The sequence below is a fragment of the Hippoglossus stenolepis genome, chromosome 8 (genome assembly GCF_022539355.2).
Source record: "Hippoglossus stenolepis isolate QCI-W04-F060 chromosome 8, HSTE1.2, whole genome shotgun sequence".
NCBI lineage: Eukaryota > Metazoa > Chordata > Actinopteri > Pleuronectiformes > Pleuronectidae > Hippoglossus > Hippoglossus stenolepis.
This window is the reverse complement of record NC_061490.1, coordinates 2,587,544-2,603,481: the sequence shown is the minus strand read 5'-3', so window position 1 is coordinate 2,603,481 and position 15,938 is coordinate 2,587,544. Positions and strand designations below refer to the sequence as shown.

The 15,938-nt window shown below is 41.8% G+C and overlaps 1 protein-coding gene across 2 annotated transcripts in view; it reads right to left on the bottom strand.

Annotated features, from left to right (window-relative positions):
• The window catches only part of LOC118114289 (furin-like protease kpc-1), a 173,044-nt gene that overhangs the window by 18,327 nt on the left and 138,779 nt on the right, over positions 1 to 15,938 (bottom strand). For both annotated transcript variants that reach the window (XM_035164652.1, XM_035164653.2), the window contains exons 14-16: positions 8,779 to 8,889; positions 8,495 to 8,588; positions 4,680 to 4,865 (exon numbers count right to left, since the gene is read on the bottom strand). In XM_035164652.1, the coding sequence (XP_035020543.1) occupies positions 4,680 to 4,865; positions 8,495 to 8,588; positions 8,779 to 8,889 (391 nt within the window). The remainder of the gene's footprint in view (positions 1 to 4,679; positions 4,866 to 8,494; positions 8,589 to 8,778; positions 8,890 to 15,938) is intronic.

Here is a 15,938-nt window from a genome sequence, read left to right as displayed (position 1 = left end):
CAGGGGTGATGATGGTAAATATGTGATCTGTCAGTCATGACCAGGAAGGGTGTGTGTTTGTGTGTCTGTGTCCGCACGCGTGTGTGCATGTAAGTGTGTGTGTGTGTGTGTGTATATGTGTGTATGATTGTGTGCAACCACTGTGCTGCAGGCTAAATAGTGCCATTATATTCCAACAGCTCCACTAGTCACAGTCATCTTGAGTCTCAAGTCCTCTGGGAATCAGAGATGTCTCTGCTCAAAGACCGCTGTCACCCTACTACACACAAACACACAAACAAACAAACCTGCACAAAAAAACACACAATCTCCCTGTGGGCAGGGCTGCATTGAGCCATGGAGAGTGGTTTAGAGAAGAGAGTGATGTGTACGTGTTTTTATATTTTAATTTATCTTTGTGCATTTGGCTGTTCGTGGTTATGGAATTCTCTTAAAGTTGAGCCTAATAATGTCCCTACTAACAAATATACACACATCTTTCCCTTTGAATACCTACTGGTTATGTAGTAGAGCTACAGGAAGACACCATTTAAAATACTGTTTGCTACATTAAAAACTAGAAGTACTGTACTGCAGTTGGATGCCTCCGCCGACCAGCGCAGTTTCTGTCTACATACATTTTTTCCAGATTCATTAGGTCAGCAAAACCCTTGACCACTGAAAATCTAATCAGTTCATCTTTGAGTCCAAGTGACAACGCACTGGTCATGCATGTGCCGATGTACACAGGAAGAAGATTATTTACATCTGGTTGTTGAGTTTCTACAAAATTGTATGAACAGCAATGGCAAAAAGTAAGACCAAAGAATGATATACTTAGATCAGTATTGTGGAAATATTACTGAAAGTAAGTCTCTGTTTAACGCCCGGGGATCACTGTCGCTCCGCTGTGTTTTTACATAGGGTTTGACTTGAAAATGGCCATAAATAACAGAAGTTTTACTATGATGTCACGCTACATCAACATTTTGTTTTTATCCATAACGAGTGGTCCGGAATGAGAAGGTTTTTTTTACCTATTGCGCATCAGGTTTTGTGTGCGTGTTTGAGAGAGAGAGAGAGAGAGAGAGAGAGAGAGAGAGAGAGAGAGAGAGAGAGAGAGAGAGAGAGAGAGAGAGAGAGAGAGAGAGAGCCTACTGCCCATCATCTGTTGTGATCACTGTATTTTTTTAAATAAGTCCTATGTGCTCAAATAAATACCGGTACTATACAGTATGAAGCAATGCATCTTTTGCTCCTGCAAATATTTCAAAATAAAAAACTTTTTAAAACAAATTAATGGGTTCAGTCAGGAGAAACGCTGGAGAGTTATTTTGAAAACGGGTACAGGAAGCATTGCAAACGTTTACCTTTGTGACATATTCGACAGACAATAACTATTTGTCTTCAGAAATATTCGACAGAGCATTAAAACTGTGGTGAAAGATCAATGTTTATTCTGCTGAGAACAGCATAAGGAATGCGGAAAAAATCGGCGAGACCTCTATCCTCTAGAAGAGCAGCACTGCTTCCACGGCTGAACCGCAGCTAAACTGCGCCGCAGCAGCAGCCGGTACCAGGTCTAATCTGTTCAAATGGGCGCGGAAATGAAAAGCAAGCCGTTCCGCTGCCTTACCGTGTCCAGTGTGCCACAGGTGAAAACTTGAGAGGGCCCTGTCTAAATTCACCCCTTGGCCCAACCCCTGGTTTTTGCATGTGGCTGTAAAGGGGTAGTGTTGTTCTGTAGGGATAGTGGCCATCTAGGCCTTCAAACACCCCTTCAACTGTAGTGTATCCAGGACTCCCTCTAAAAAATGAAGGGGTAGACGCAAATCCCAAATGCTCAACATGGCGACTGCTGCAGGTTAATGCTCATAGATTTAAGTATGAAATCTTGCAAAATAACCTTTGCAAAATATCAAATTTTATTCTAGTAGCAAATGAAAAGTCATTGAAACGCTGTAATAAGAGTTTCAGGAAAATCGCTGTTCACGCAACCAAACCAAGTTTGTAATGGTGATGATGTAGCGAGTGGTGTCCCAATTCCCAGGGAAAGATTTTCTAGCCCTCTCCCTTGTGCCGGAGAGGAATTGGGACAGGGCCTGAGACAACATGTGTAAATGCAGCAGCAGAGGTGATGTATTTTAAAACTAAAACTGGGTCAAAATAATATGTGATTTACTTTTTTCTGCTTATGAACTGCTCTTAACTGTTAATGTCATTGATATCATTGATGAAATTGATATTTATCAATTTTCTATTTTTCTATCTGACATTTCAATTAAATTTCGACAAAAGAGGCTCCAAAATCTTAATTTTACATTGTTCTGAGAAAATTTTAAACAAATGAAAAATCTTAATAAAATTTTTGGATTAAGATTTTCCCTTTTGCTTATTATTAAATTGAAGTTATAAGCGTTATATCGACCATTGGTGCTGATATATTATTGTTCTCAGATCATGTCGGACTGGTTTATACTGCAAAGTGCTGTGTGGGGTTTCCATACTGTGCAATACTCAGAGCAATATTGTCTCTGATCAACAGTAAAAGCACTGAGCAGAGCCTATAGGCACCACAGATGGCGGTAGAGTGAGCACAGAGGAGAGCAGATAAGAGAATGGAGAGAGAGAGTTTTCCCAGCCCTGCGGTCTCGTCCCCTTCACAGACCTGGAAGGTCAGCCGAGCCTCGAGCCATAACACTCGCTCCCTTTTCACTTCAGTCCTGCTTTTATTCCACCAGCACCACAGCACTTTTTTGACAATTGTCATCATAACGAATCAATATAGACTCTCCACAGACTTTCCTCCTCGTGCCCCCTCCTCCGCTGCCCTTGAGGTTTTAAACACTGATCCAGCAGATAGTCCAGTTAAAGTCTTTTCCCAGGTCCTCAATTTTATAGTTTACCCTTAACTCTCTACCATCCCTCCTTCTGTCTTTTGTAATAGTCCTCTGTTTGTCCGTCTCTCTGCTCTTGTCCTCGGTTTCTGTCTATGCTTTCTATACATTTCAAGATTTAATTGCCATGGCTGCTTGTCAGAGGCAATTTCCAAAAGGAAATTTGACAAATTACTGTACTTGTATCAGGGACTTAGCAGTCAATAATAAGCCGTTAGTAGAAGTAACCTTTGAACGAGCCATGATATTTAATCTCGAATAAAAGAGATATTCAGTGTATTCAAAATCTGGGTTGTACTGGACATTATTTCAAGATGAAGCATGTTACCATCAACCATTGTAACACTTTGGCGCCCTGTATTTATGATTGTGTGTAAACATGTTTCTCTCTAATTTATGGTAAAGTTGACAACCAGTGTTGAACCAATCAGTGTGTATGTGTGTATGCTGATTAGTGGCATGGTAAGGCATGCAGCACGTCAGTTGCGAGCGCTAATTCGTGTTGCAAGCATCACGGTGACTCGTCTTGGCCCTCCGATAATGAGCAGCACCGGCGTTATGCGGCTCAGCTTCACGGTCTTTCCTCCCCATCTCATGCGACACACCGGGTCCTGGTAATTGGTCACAGAGGGGACAGTAAATCTGCACGAGGACGTGGGAGAGACAGAGAGAGAGAGATAGAATACGTGTGTGTGTGTGTGTGTGTGTGTGTTTGCAGGAAGAGGGAGGTGATAGAGGACAGGGGGTGGGTGTCTTTCATCTTCACAGCTTTTTCTCTATAAACCTCCAACTGTTTACAAGGACTGACGCCTATTTGCACACATACACACACACAAATACATACACAGAAAGAGCCCCCCCACCACCTCTACTGCTACCACCCACACGTATACAGTAAATGACCTCAGTGCGCTACTGTCTGTGAGTATGGATTCTAATCAGACGTCGGCAGTATTGTGTCTGTCAAACCCGGCCAAGGTTACTTAACCTTCCAGTCTTAATTTCCCTTCCATTTTAGCTCCTTCCTCCATATCAAACATCAGCACATTTATGAGAGAGGGAAAAAAAACAGGAAGGGAAGAGTGCGGGGAGGAAAATGAAGATTGCCATGCTTGGCTGAAGCTCAGAGATGAAAGTAGAGGATGATTCACATTGCTATGGCAAAATGAACTGAACCAAGCTGAGCTGAACTGTGCTGTGCTGGGCTATTTTTAAACTTCTATACACCACAGCTACAGGAGGAAGACAATGTGAAGCAGAGCAAATAATTTCTATATCATGTGAAATAGGGTTTCCATGCAGGAGGGTATGTGAAAATTAGTAAATAACCTTTGCCAAGATTACTTGTATTGGTTGATTTTGTTTGCTAGCAGAGTTACACCATCAACTCTTCTTTGGATACGAATTTGTATCAAAGGCATTAGAGAAGCTAATAAAGTCAACAATTTTTGTAGGTCATCTTGAAGAATATATACAGGTGAATGGATCCAAAAAGTGGAACAGAAAAAAGCTTAATTCTAAAAGCATGCTAAAGTCAAAAAATAGTGAAGAAAAATAGAAAACACTAAATTATCTTTACCACTGAACTCAATTAGAACAAATTGCTAATTATGACTATGTTACTATGCTAATGTTAAGCAGGTGTAATTTTTACCACGTTCACCATTTAAGATTAATATGTTAGCATGCTAAAATTTGCTCGTTAACACCAAGCACAAAATACAGTTGTGCAGCAGCTAGGTGTTGCTAATGTAGTTATATGAAAAAGCAAAGAAACAGATTGCAGCAGGTTGCTTCTCTCACCTGGAGGGTCCACAGGCCTCGTGGCTGCTCCCCCCAGCAGTGCACAGTCATCAGGGTCCAGTGTATCAGGCCGTCAGTGGAGTCGTCATTGGGTCGTGTGTCCAACAGCAGTGAGACTGTGCCACCTGGAGACTGCAGGCTTATGGAGAGGTCGCCGCGACACACTGCGCTGATGCTCACTGTCACCTGGTGAGAGACAGGTGGCCAGAAATTACCACACTGGGGTTGTATGCCTCTGTCACCCAGACAAGTTACAGTCTAAATACATCTCTTTCCACTCATATGGAATTACCATGACCTTTGACCTTTGACCACGGAAATCTAATGAGTCAATCTTTGAGCCCAAGAGATAACTAATCAGAATAAAATCCTTAAAGGCAGGGTTGAGATATTATTTTCAAGAGGCCAAAAAAACGTTTTGTGGGCCACAATGATCTGGACCTTTGACCTTTGACCACCAAAATCTGATCTTTGATTGTAAATGATTGTGTTCTAAATTTAAAAGGATTCTCTCGAGGCATTCATACTGCCGTACTTAAGGTGACCGTTAGTCAAATTCTTATCAGTCCATCCTTGAGTTACAGTGTATGTTTGAGCCAAATGCAATGAAATTCTTTCTGGGTGTTCCTGATTTATCGCATTCAGAAAACAGTGAGGTCACATGACTTTGAACTTTTGACCTTCTATGAATGTTTGTACCAAATTTGAAGAAATTCTCTCAAGGCGTTCTTGAGATATCACGTTCACAAGAATGGCAATAGTCGGCCAATCTGAAAACATAATGTATCTGGCCACTGGCTGCTGCCAGGGTGGAGGCATGAAAAAGAGGGAGGTGTGAACAAGGAGACTGATGGAGGTCAAAGAAGGAAAACAAGAGGGAGGAGGTGGGTGCACAGGGACAGAGCAATATAAACATTTTATCTTCCAGTGATGACGCATGTTTCCTCACAGCTTGTCAGTACCTCTGTTTATTGAAAGTGTCAGAAATATTAAATGAGGAACTGTCTTAATAAGGTGAAAAAAACACTTGACTTTAATAATTTCATCAATCAATCAATTAATCAATCAACTTTTATTTGTATAGCCCATATTCACAAATCAGAATTTGTCTCATAGGGCTTAACAAGGTGTGACTTCCTCTGTCCTTAACCCTCAACAAGAAAACATTTAATCTACCCCAAAAAAGCCTATTAACAGGGGGACCTTTACTTACTTTACTTGTACATACTTGTACAGATTAAATTAAAAATCTTACTTTAAAAGTCGAGAAAGTGTAGGGTCAGTCAGAGAACATGTTAAAGAAGAAAAGAAAAGTTGTTTACATGGTTCCTCTAACTTTGGTCAGGAAACAACCATCACATGTCATTTTTACACTTTGGTCTTTGACAAGATCAGACAACAGAGATACAGTAACTATAATGTATTAATTAGATTCAGAGACGCTAGTTGGAGAATTGTGTACAGAACAACTGTAATTTCTTTAGTTGATTCACACAGTTAATAATGTGTAACAGATATAATGTAGGCTATATGTAATGAGGAAAGAGTACTCTCAGAGTACTCTCCTTATTTAAACATAAACATTTTATTGCTACAAAACAAACAAACAAACTAACACAAAAGACAAGCACATATAATGAAACCCAAAAGCAAACAATAAAAAAGAAAGGAGAGAATTAGAAAGAACTAAAATAAGTAAATATGTGCAACTAACAGAAACATCTTACCACAAAGTTTGAGAAGAAATGATTCTTTCAATTGTGTCTTAAAGGCTCGAAAGGCAATAACAACTTCACCTTCACATTCAGTGAATTCCACAACACATCTCTGAATTTGAATAAAGGAAAAGTTAATAATTGTTCCAAGCTGATTATGAGTGACTTTCTAATGATAAAATATATATTGTGAAAAGGTTAATGATGGACATCAGTGAAAGTTTTGAGTTTTTACAAAGTTTTTACAAAGAAGAAAAGATTAACTTTGTTTGTTAGAAGGCGAAGTCATTCTCAGACATTTGTTTTTAGAGATACCTGTATAATGGATATATGCACAAACAATATTGCACTTATACAAATGGTTTAAAGTGTGTTTAAAGGATTAAAGTGTTTCCCCATTTTCAGTCTTCATTCTAAGCTATGCTAACCTGCTGCTAGCTGCAGGTTTTAATTTACCATACAGACATGTGAGTGAAATCAGCCTACTCATCTAACTCTTTACAAACGAGAAAGCTAGTGCATTTTCTGAAAATGTCCAACTTCTTTTAAAATATGAGATTGCTGTACTCATAATCTGAGACACGTGGACAAACTGTGTGATTGAACATGATTAGGTCAATCAGAGTGACTCTGGAAATGCTGCAGTGCAGTGCTAACCTGTATTGTTTCCTCATGTTTAAATCAAATCAGTGTAGCTGCAATGTGTGTGTGTGCCACACAGATGGACAAAGCAATGATCTGTCCACCAAAAGATAAAGACAAAGAAACGAAGAGAGCAGAAAACACAGTCACAAAAAAGGCTGAGGGGAATATTATCGAGATGATTTAAATAAGCGTGTGTGCCCCTCAATCCCCCCCATTCCCCCCCAGTAAACACTCTCCCTGTCCCTGTTCATCACAAGCAGCACATCTGGTGTGACAATGGCACATCGCAGAGAGAGCCGCCAAGCTGCAAAAAGACTGACAGCCCGCTCCTGTTTACGGCGCGTTACCACGGCAACACATCCATCAATCACACCTCGCAGCGATGGTCTGACCCACGCTTTCTGCCAGGGAGCACAGCCGCAAAGATGAAGCCTTTTCAATTTACATGCTGACACACTCTCTCTCTCTCTCTCTCTCTCTCTCTCTCTCTCTCTCTCTCTCTCTCTCTCTCTTTCCCTCTTCTTGCTATTTCACAAGTACACACACACACACACACTCACAAACATAGATAACTCTCACTCAAATGTGCACGTGCATTGACACACACACACTGCTGACACAGTCAAACATAAACACATTTGCATGCATGTGCCTACACTCAAGAAAACACAATTTTGCCATTTCCTGCAAATGACATAGCCGACAAAATACACATCACAGTAAGATCCATTTTTTTGTCTTTTCTATTCTCAGAGAAAACACATGACACAGAAACCTGAAAACAATTTTGTGGCTTCCCCAGTTGTTGGTAGAAGTTAAGTTGCAATTCTCGATTTGGATCTTGTCAAGGGAAACAGGAAACATGGGTGAGAAACAAAGGCTGTAAGAGCAGCTTTACTGCCAAAACACAAAACAGTCTACATAAGAGAATATCTATCTTTAGGTGAAGACTGACATTTCCACAGTTATTGCAGTTAACCCTGTGTGTTTTAAAACAATAGTTTGACATTTTAGCTCAGCAACTGGAAGTAGGGGAGAGCAGCAAGCTTGGCTCTCTCCAGAGGCAACAAAATCCATCTGCTAGCATCTTTCAAAGCTCACTGGAGTCTGCCATGTTCCAGGCTTCACTGTGTTGGCTCAGAATGAACGAACCAAACACTGGCTCCAGAGAAGGGCTTTCCTATTACGTATCCTGGAGGCCACCATAGGTTTTACATGCTTTGAGCTTTGATGGGGGGGGGGAATATATAGCTTTACAACTTGATTTGACTAATTCCTACACATTGAACCTTTAACCTATTTCTGTCACATAAATAATTCAGAATAGATGCCAAGACATTACAACATTTTCCCGTATGTTTACATGCAAGTTATATCCTGAAAAGACTTAAAGATTTACGAACATACCACTGTATGTTCACGATATTGGATTTTATGTAAAAACATCCATCTAACCTGAACATGCTCCAGATTACTGATCTCATTAGTCCCTCCACTGCAGGCCTCTGACGGGATGTTCACACTGACCCTGCCTCCCGAAGAAAGGATCCTAACAAATCCAAAAATCATCATCTGTCATTCAATAGCCCAAAAAACATACCACATACTAATACACTGTGAAGGCTTTTACACCAAAATTAGATGATATAAACAATAATATTATACACATGAATTGAACATTAGAAACCACGGTGGTAGCATAAACATACATGTAAAAGCTGACAAAATATAACTTTTACCTGGTGGGGTGAAGTGCGACTTCTTGGGTGCACTTTCTCTGATGAGCAGCCGAGTTGAAGTGTGCAGCCTGCTGTACCATCAGCCCAGCATCCAACAATCCAAAGCCATACCTGAAACAAGCAGGAAACATGCACTCTGTTATGCACTATTACACTATGTCCTGATGTATATGGTAAACAAGCATGTGGCAGCACTTATATCCTCACACACATGTGAGCTGGAGGGTTTTCATGTGGGCGGCTGAATGTGCTGCAGGAGCAGAGTAAGTGCTAATGGCTCCGACATGAGGAGGCAACAAGTCATTGACGAAGATGATGCCCGGCCTCTGACACAATTGCTCCCTGCACTGTCCGGGCTGAGGCTGAGGGCTGCTGTTTGTGCCGCCTGTAATTGCCTGGAGGATTGATCCTGAACAATGTGCCATCTCATGGACTGTAATCAAGCCTCATTATTCATTCTTCACCACCCCAATCTGGGTGCTGGAGACACAATGGGCGTCCCTTAAGCGGCATCACTGCCTGGTGACTGTATGACCACTGCCTATCTTACTTTCTCCCCTCCACTTTACCACTCCTGTTTCGCAATCTCTTTATGTCTCCTCGGAATCATCTGCTCTCATCTTTCCTCTTTGCCCTCTCCTTTCCACAGAGCAGCCTGTCATTCAGTCTTCTTTTCCTCTTTAAATTCTCCTTCACTCTCCTCCATCAAACCTGAATTTCTTGCATCAGAACTCTCCTCTGCTGCTTCAGTGATGCTGAAATCACAGTCCTCATAAGTCTCTCCTTAATTCTCTCCTTAAATGTTTCATTTTCACACACTCTCTTTCAGTTCTCCCTTGTTTAAATCACAGTCCTCAGACTGAGTAACAGGGCTGTAACAACCTTCATCCCTCCTCCTTTTGGAAATCCAGAGGGGGTGACAAAGAGCTACTTTCCGCCATTATTACCATACAAACCTTATGCCGTTAATTTGCAATAAGTGAAATTCATTATCCTGGTGACGGGGTCTCTAGCAGCAGCAGCAGAGAGAGACACAGAGACAGGCGAACGGAGAGGGCTGATCAATAACTCAATCTGCTGCCCTGCATGGGGCTCCATCTCCTCTGTCTCAGACTGTCAGTGTGCGTGAGGAAGAGAGGCACGAGCTGCAGCCCACACCGTCCTCGTCCTAACAGCACGCTGCACGATCAATGGACACAATCTAATCAGCCACTATCACCACCAATGACTTTTAGCATGTAGGGCCCAGCATAATAGCATTAGGCAGACGGGTGTGCAGGGTTGAGGTGCGCTACTGAAGTTCAAGGTCATTCTGGGAGGTTGTGAAAGCGGTGAAGAGTTGGAGCAGACGCACCCTGTACCCCTTAGCGAGAGCGGTGCACCTATTAAATGCCATAGCTCCCGCAGATCGATCGGCCAGCCCGAGCTCCATGTCTATAAACCCACACAGACATATATCTAATAGAGAAAGCTGCAGGAAACAGGTTTACCCACGACACAACATGATGAAAATGACAGATCTTTTGTCCCCCACTGAACCACTTTTCAAGAAGACTCGAGAGCTTTTCAGCCATCTCATCAACAGTGGCAAGGAATTCGGAGAGGAAGCACACTGCTACTTTGAGCTAGAGGCTTGGGATTTTCTTCAAACAACAGAACAACATTGATTTTTGTAGTGATTTGTTACATTCCTGAGAAGTTTAATCACAGGATTTTTGTCATAGAATTCCTGCCGAAAAATATGTTTAAGATTAAAATGTCTTTAAGAAGAAACCCACGTAATGTAATGCATATCAAGCAATTAGTCACATAACACAGCCATCCAATTTTCGACTTGTTCTTTCTCCACCTCCTGCGTGGTTGGAGGGAGGTTGAGCCAAGTCGACTACAGAGTGACAGCACATCTTCTGTCCACGCAGCACGAAGCATGTTAAACCCCCGACCCCCCGCCTCCGCACATATCGAATCTGCGGCCCTCGCATATCCTCCATCCACTCTCACTCGTCGACGGCGAATGCCCTAGCAAACTCTTACTCCCTCCATGTCTTTATCCATTAGGGTGAAGGCCACCCCCGCTCACCCCCCCCACCTATCCATGGGGCCTCTTTGTAACTGTCGAGGAACCCTTTTCACTTTTTGTTCTGCAGGCCTTCCCAGGTCCTTTCTCTGTTGATATTCACACCATCTGCCAGCGGCGGAGAAAGGTGCACACAAACCCAGCTAGCACAGAGATATCAAGATCTCCAGGGGTCGAGGTCTTTGCCTCGTCTCTACACACGTCGTTAAAAACCACAGTTTTAACAACTGCAACGCTGAAACCAAAACAGATTTTTGCAGCTTTCTGGGGGACATAAGTATGGCGTTCTCACCCCTTGTTTGCACTGGTATGTCCTGCTAAGTCCTCCCGAATAGAAGTGGCTGTAAAGAATCACTCAAGCCGCACTAAGCAGCTGCCTGTGAGTTAGGTCATTTTCCCAGGAGCCCCAGAGTGGGCACTGGCAGGACCTCAAAAAGCGGGGACACCATCTGTTCAGTGCCTGAAAAGGTTGGTGACACCTTCTGTGGTATCAACAACTTCTAATTAAGTGGCCAAGAATGCAGCAGCAGCAGCTCCAGTGCATGATTGGTGGGCTTGCCTTAGTTAGCTGCCTTAGACAACAACATCGCAGACCCCCGGTGAGCGTCACGCACCTCTCCCTCACATCTGGCCATGGAGTAATTAAAAATGAAGAAAGAGTGGATACAATAAATGCTTGATGACTTGAGCCACCAACAAAAACTATATTTACTCTTGTTTTCTAATATTTTTTTTGTCCACCCTTTGTACTATTTAATTGAATGTTTATCAGGAGCATAAAAAACAGCATTAACCCTATGGTCAATCCCTGGGTGGTTTGTTTCTCCTATATCATGATGCACTAATTTCATTAACATTAGGATTTAAATGAAATAACAAATAGACTTAACATCCGTCTGATTTCCATCGCTCTTACAGCCAAATCTGCTGCTGAGAAATGTTACTAATTAGGCTTATTAAGTAATTAAGAGGAGGTCTTAATTATATCTGTGCCACTGGGACCTGCATGGCTGTAACCGTGAAATGCTGCGGCGCACTGCTCAGCTTTGTAGGATGTTCCACAGTTTCATCCATTTCCCTGTTCTGAATGTGTGTTTTTGTACATAGAAGATTTTGGAGCATACTTTTTATGACTGTATTAGGCAAATATCTGCTCTGACATGAAATTACAGAGAGAGAGGCACTCAGCAGCCTTCAACAGCATAGCCTTGAAATGCCAAGCGAATTACCTTGCAAAGAGTTGAAAGTTTAATGAAATATATGGCAGGGGGGGAAATGAGGGGTTTGGCACAGGCATGGACGTAAGTCTCAGGAGAATGGGCACCAAACGGCTCTCTCAGTCTGTACAGCCATCAGTCAAAGTAGCAGCCACCCTTCCCATCCTCAAGGAGACTTCTCTGGAAGCCACAATGATCTACATCCCATGACCTCACTCTCAGTGTCCAACATATTTTGATTTGTAGCTCTTGTGTTATTCAAACACAAATTCAAAAGAGGATGAAATTCAGCAGAGAGCCTTTGTTGGACTCATACCAAGGTACAGTCCTTTTAGATGTCTCTGCCCTTGTGGAGAAAGAGAGAAAGGGAGGGAGAGAGTGTGAGGGCGAGTGAGGCTGCACTACAAGCTTGGCAGACGATTCCCTCCCTGGTCCCGAGTGCTTTCCCTTTCACTCTGGACAAAGCAAACACTGAACCGGGAGTCTTTGTTTGCCTCTTCAAAGGGACAGGTTTTTGATGCCGTGTCACTAAAAGTGATCGAGCAAAATGAAATGTAACAAAACATCAAAAACAAAGTCTGTTTTTATGTGTTTATCGAGCAGTATGACAACTGCTACATGATTTCATCATGGGAGTTACATCAAGTTCAAACGTTGTGTATTCAACAACAAATACAACATGGCTAATGATTGTATGATTGCATTATTGGATTACACGTCAATATACAAGAATCTACATCTAACAATGTCAAAATGTGTAATTCTTTGTTTGTTATTTATAAAATTGACTCTCATGTTTTGTTTACATTATTGGCTCTACTGCATTGTTGTTTGGGGTCCCACAGTCTCCACTTCTGTATGTTTAAAACAGCCGAACAGCAAAATTGACCACATTTATGTATATATATATATATATATATATATATATATATATATATATATATATATATATATATATTTTGTTTCTTTTTTTCTAACCACATTAATGCATGTGTGTATGTAAAGATGGCCGCAAAAGTTACACTATACCTTAAACTGAGTTTGTATCCTCAATAAATAGACAAAATACAGGAACAATAAAAACATAATAACTATTTCATGTTTTTGAAAATGAAATATTGCATAAAAATAATTTTGCTAACCCAAAAGTCATTGATGGTCAAAGGGTTAGTGTTCGTATTATCCTATATGATGATATTATGGTGCTTTGGTGCTTATGTGTGGGTCACTAGAACCTACAGGTATTCCAAGATAGTTGTCTAATGACGAAACCTTTCAAACACGAATAACAAAAACCTAAACAGAGTCAACTGGGATTTAGAGGAGGATTGCTACATAGGGTATAGACATAAGCTGCTTTCACACGGGCACTGAACTCTGCAGATCCTCCGTATTTTCCTCTGAGGAGGTACATGTGTGAACGCAAATGTCAGAGTGAGATGCTCCGCAGTTTCTACGGACTTGGCCCCTGTATAATGTCCATTGAAATCTGGGAGAAGTCGATGTGTGAACACAGCAGGGGACCCCCCCCCGCTGGATTCACCGCGAACGAGTGGGGGGTATTGATGACGCTTCTAAAGCGCGAAAGGCGTCATCATCAAAAATGATAAAAACTAAAAACAATTATCTCCCAGTGAAAAAGCGGCGTACAAGACACCAACAAAGATGTCAAGAGAGTTTGTGGTGATAAGAGCTGATGACGGTGTCCACCTTTCGCCTGAATAATGCTGAGGATTTGTTGCTGTTGTGAACGCGTCTGTGCAGAGAAACTTCCGCTGCGTTGTGCATGTGTGAAAGGCAAACTGCAGGTAAACTCCAGTTAGCATTGTTGTTGTATTTAGCCATGTTTTGCAGCTGGAGTCTCCAAGACCCCAAACAGAAATAACGTTTTCTGTAATGAAAATTTGAAACATACAGCAGATACAAATTAAGTAAGTGTCTTAAAAGCCATTTAGTATGAATACTTAACCTTGTTAAGTCCAGGGACTCCAGGACCCCAAACAGAGAATTAATGAAATGCTACTGGTGAATATTGATTGGTTCTACAGAGACTACAGCCAGGGCAGGGTCACAAATGTTAACTCTGAATAAGGAGGAGAAGGGAAAGATATAAGTGCAGATGCTGTTGTAGAACTTTATTTTGAATTTCAACTGCTTTTCTAACCCCTAGCAAAATATCAAGATTGCTATTTGTACATGAATTATTCATCAGTGGAGGTTTAGAAGAGCACAAGGTCCCTACAACCCCCACATCTTGGAGCTCAGTGTGGTGTATGGGGTGGGATGTGTGTGTGTGGAGGGTATACGGAACCCCTCTGTTTGCCTGCTGCACCCCCCTGCCGGGAGACATGGCACCCCCTGCAGGAGGTGCAGCGCTCTGCTTCCCCTGTCCCTCAGGGCGAATCGGTGTATGTCACATGCGCACACACACACACACACACACACACACACACACACACACACACACACACACACACACACACACACTTGGCTAATTCAGCCCAGTTTATCTGCTGACACATCAATCATATACGCACACACACACACACACACACACACACACACACACACACACACACACACACACACACACACACACACACACACACACACACACACACTACGTGCAGACACACTCACAGGAGCATTGTAGTAGTTCAGGGTTTCAGAGGACAGGAACATTTTCAGTTGAGCCATATTGAATAAAAAACAAAAGTTAAAGAAGAAAAAGAAAGTAAAGAATGAGGTGAAGTTTCAAATGTTCTGATATGGAAACATCTTTATCTATACAAACCAAATCATGTCTATATAACAGAACATGATTTTAGGTCAAGGGTCAGGGAGAAACCACTGGCCCACCAAGACCTTCCTTACGCTAATCATTAGCGGACCCACACATACACAAACACGCACACACGCACACACGACACACCAATTAAAAGCCTCAACTTCCTAAGCCAACAAATACCCACACATATATATACTATCCTTTCACAGGAAACAATATCATTGCAGAGCTACTCTCGTATTAAATGACAGTGGGATTGTTGTGTGTAGCGTACTCGGAACAAATACACACAATCTTACCCTCTCCCTACCTAAACACATGTATATGGACCACAGGCTCAGCCACAGAGTAATTGGCTCAGCAAAGAAAAAAGAGGAGGCCTGGATAATTAATTAATCTATCTGGCTGGGGCAGAGACGTGAGGCCAGTTTTACAGTGCTTACAATGTGTGTGTGTGTGTGTGTGTGTGTGTGTGTGAGACAGAGAGAGGAGAGAGCGAGACCTGCGGCCCCTGGACGATCCATGGCCTTGCATGAAATGGAAATGGCTTGCCAGAATGCATTAGGTGTGTATGCACTCTCACATTAAAACAAACACACACACACACACTACAACTGATCCACATATTCAACTGGATTCATGGAAACAAACCAGACTGGTCTCATCGTATTTTCTGAACAAGATTTTACTACTTTATTAGCAATGAGAAAATTCTGACAAGTTTAACTGTAGTTTGTTTCTTGTTTGATCCTTGAAGAGATTTTCAAGTTCACTCAGGTCCTGATCCTTCACATGTAATTGTGCAAATAGCATATGCCCTTGCACCCGAGTGCCCCTGGGCATGGTGGTCATAGAATGAGGTGTGAACAGGCACTGTTGGCAAACTGCTATCTTGAGGCAGAAGAAAGCAATTGATCCACAAAAAACCTGGTCTGAAGACAATATAGCTTATTATCATTAATCATACAAAATTATCTGGTGAGCTATATATATATATATATGCTGTATATATATAGTGACTATCACTTAACGTAAGATGTTCCGATACAAAACTCATGATAACACCTGTCCATGTCTC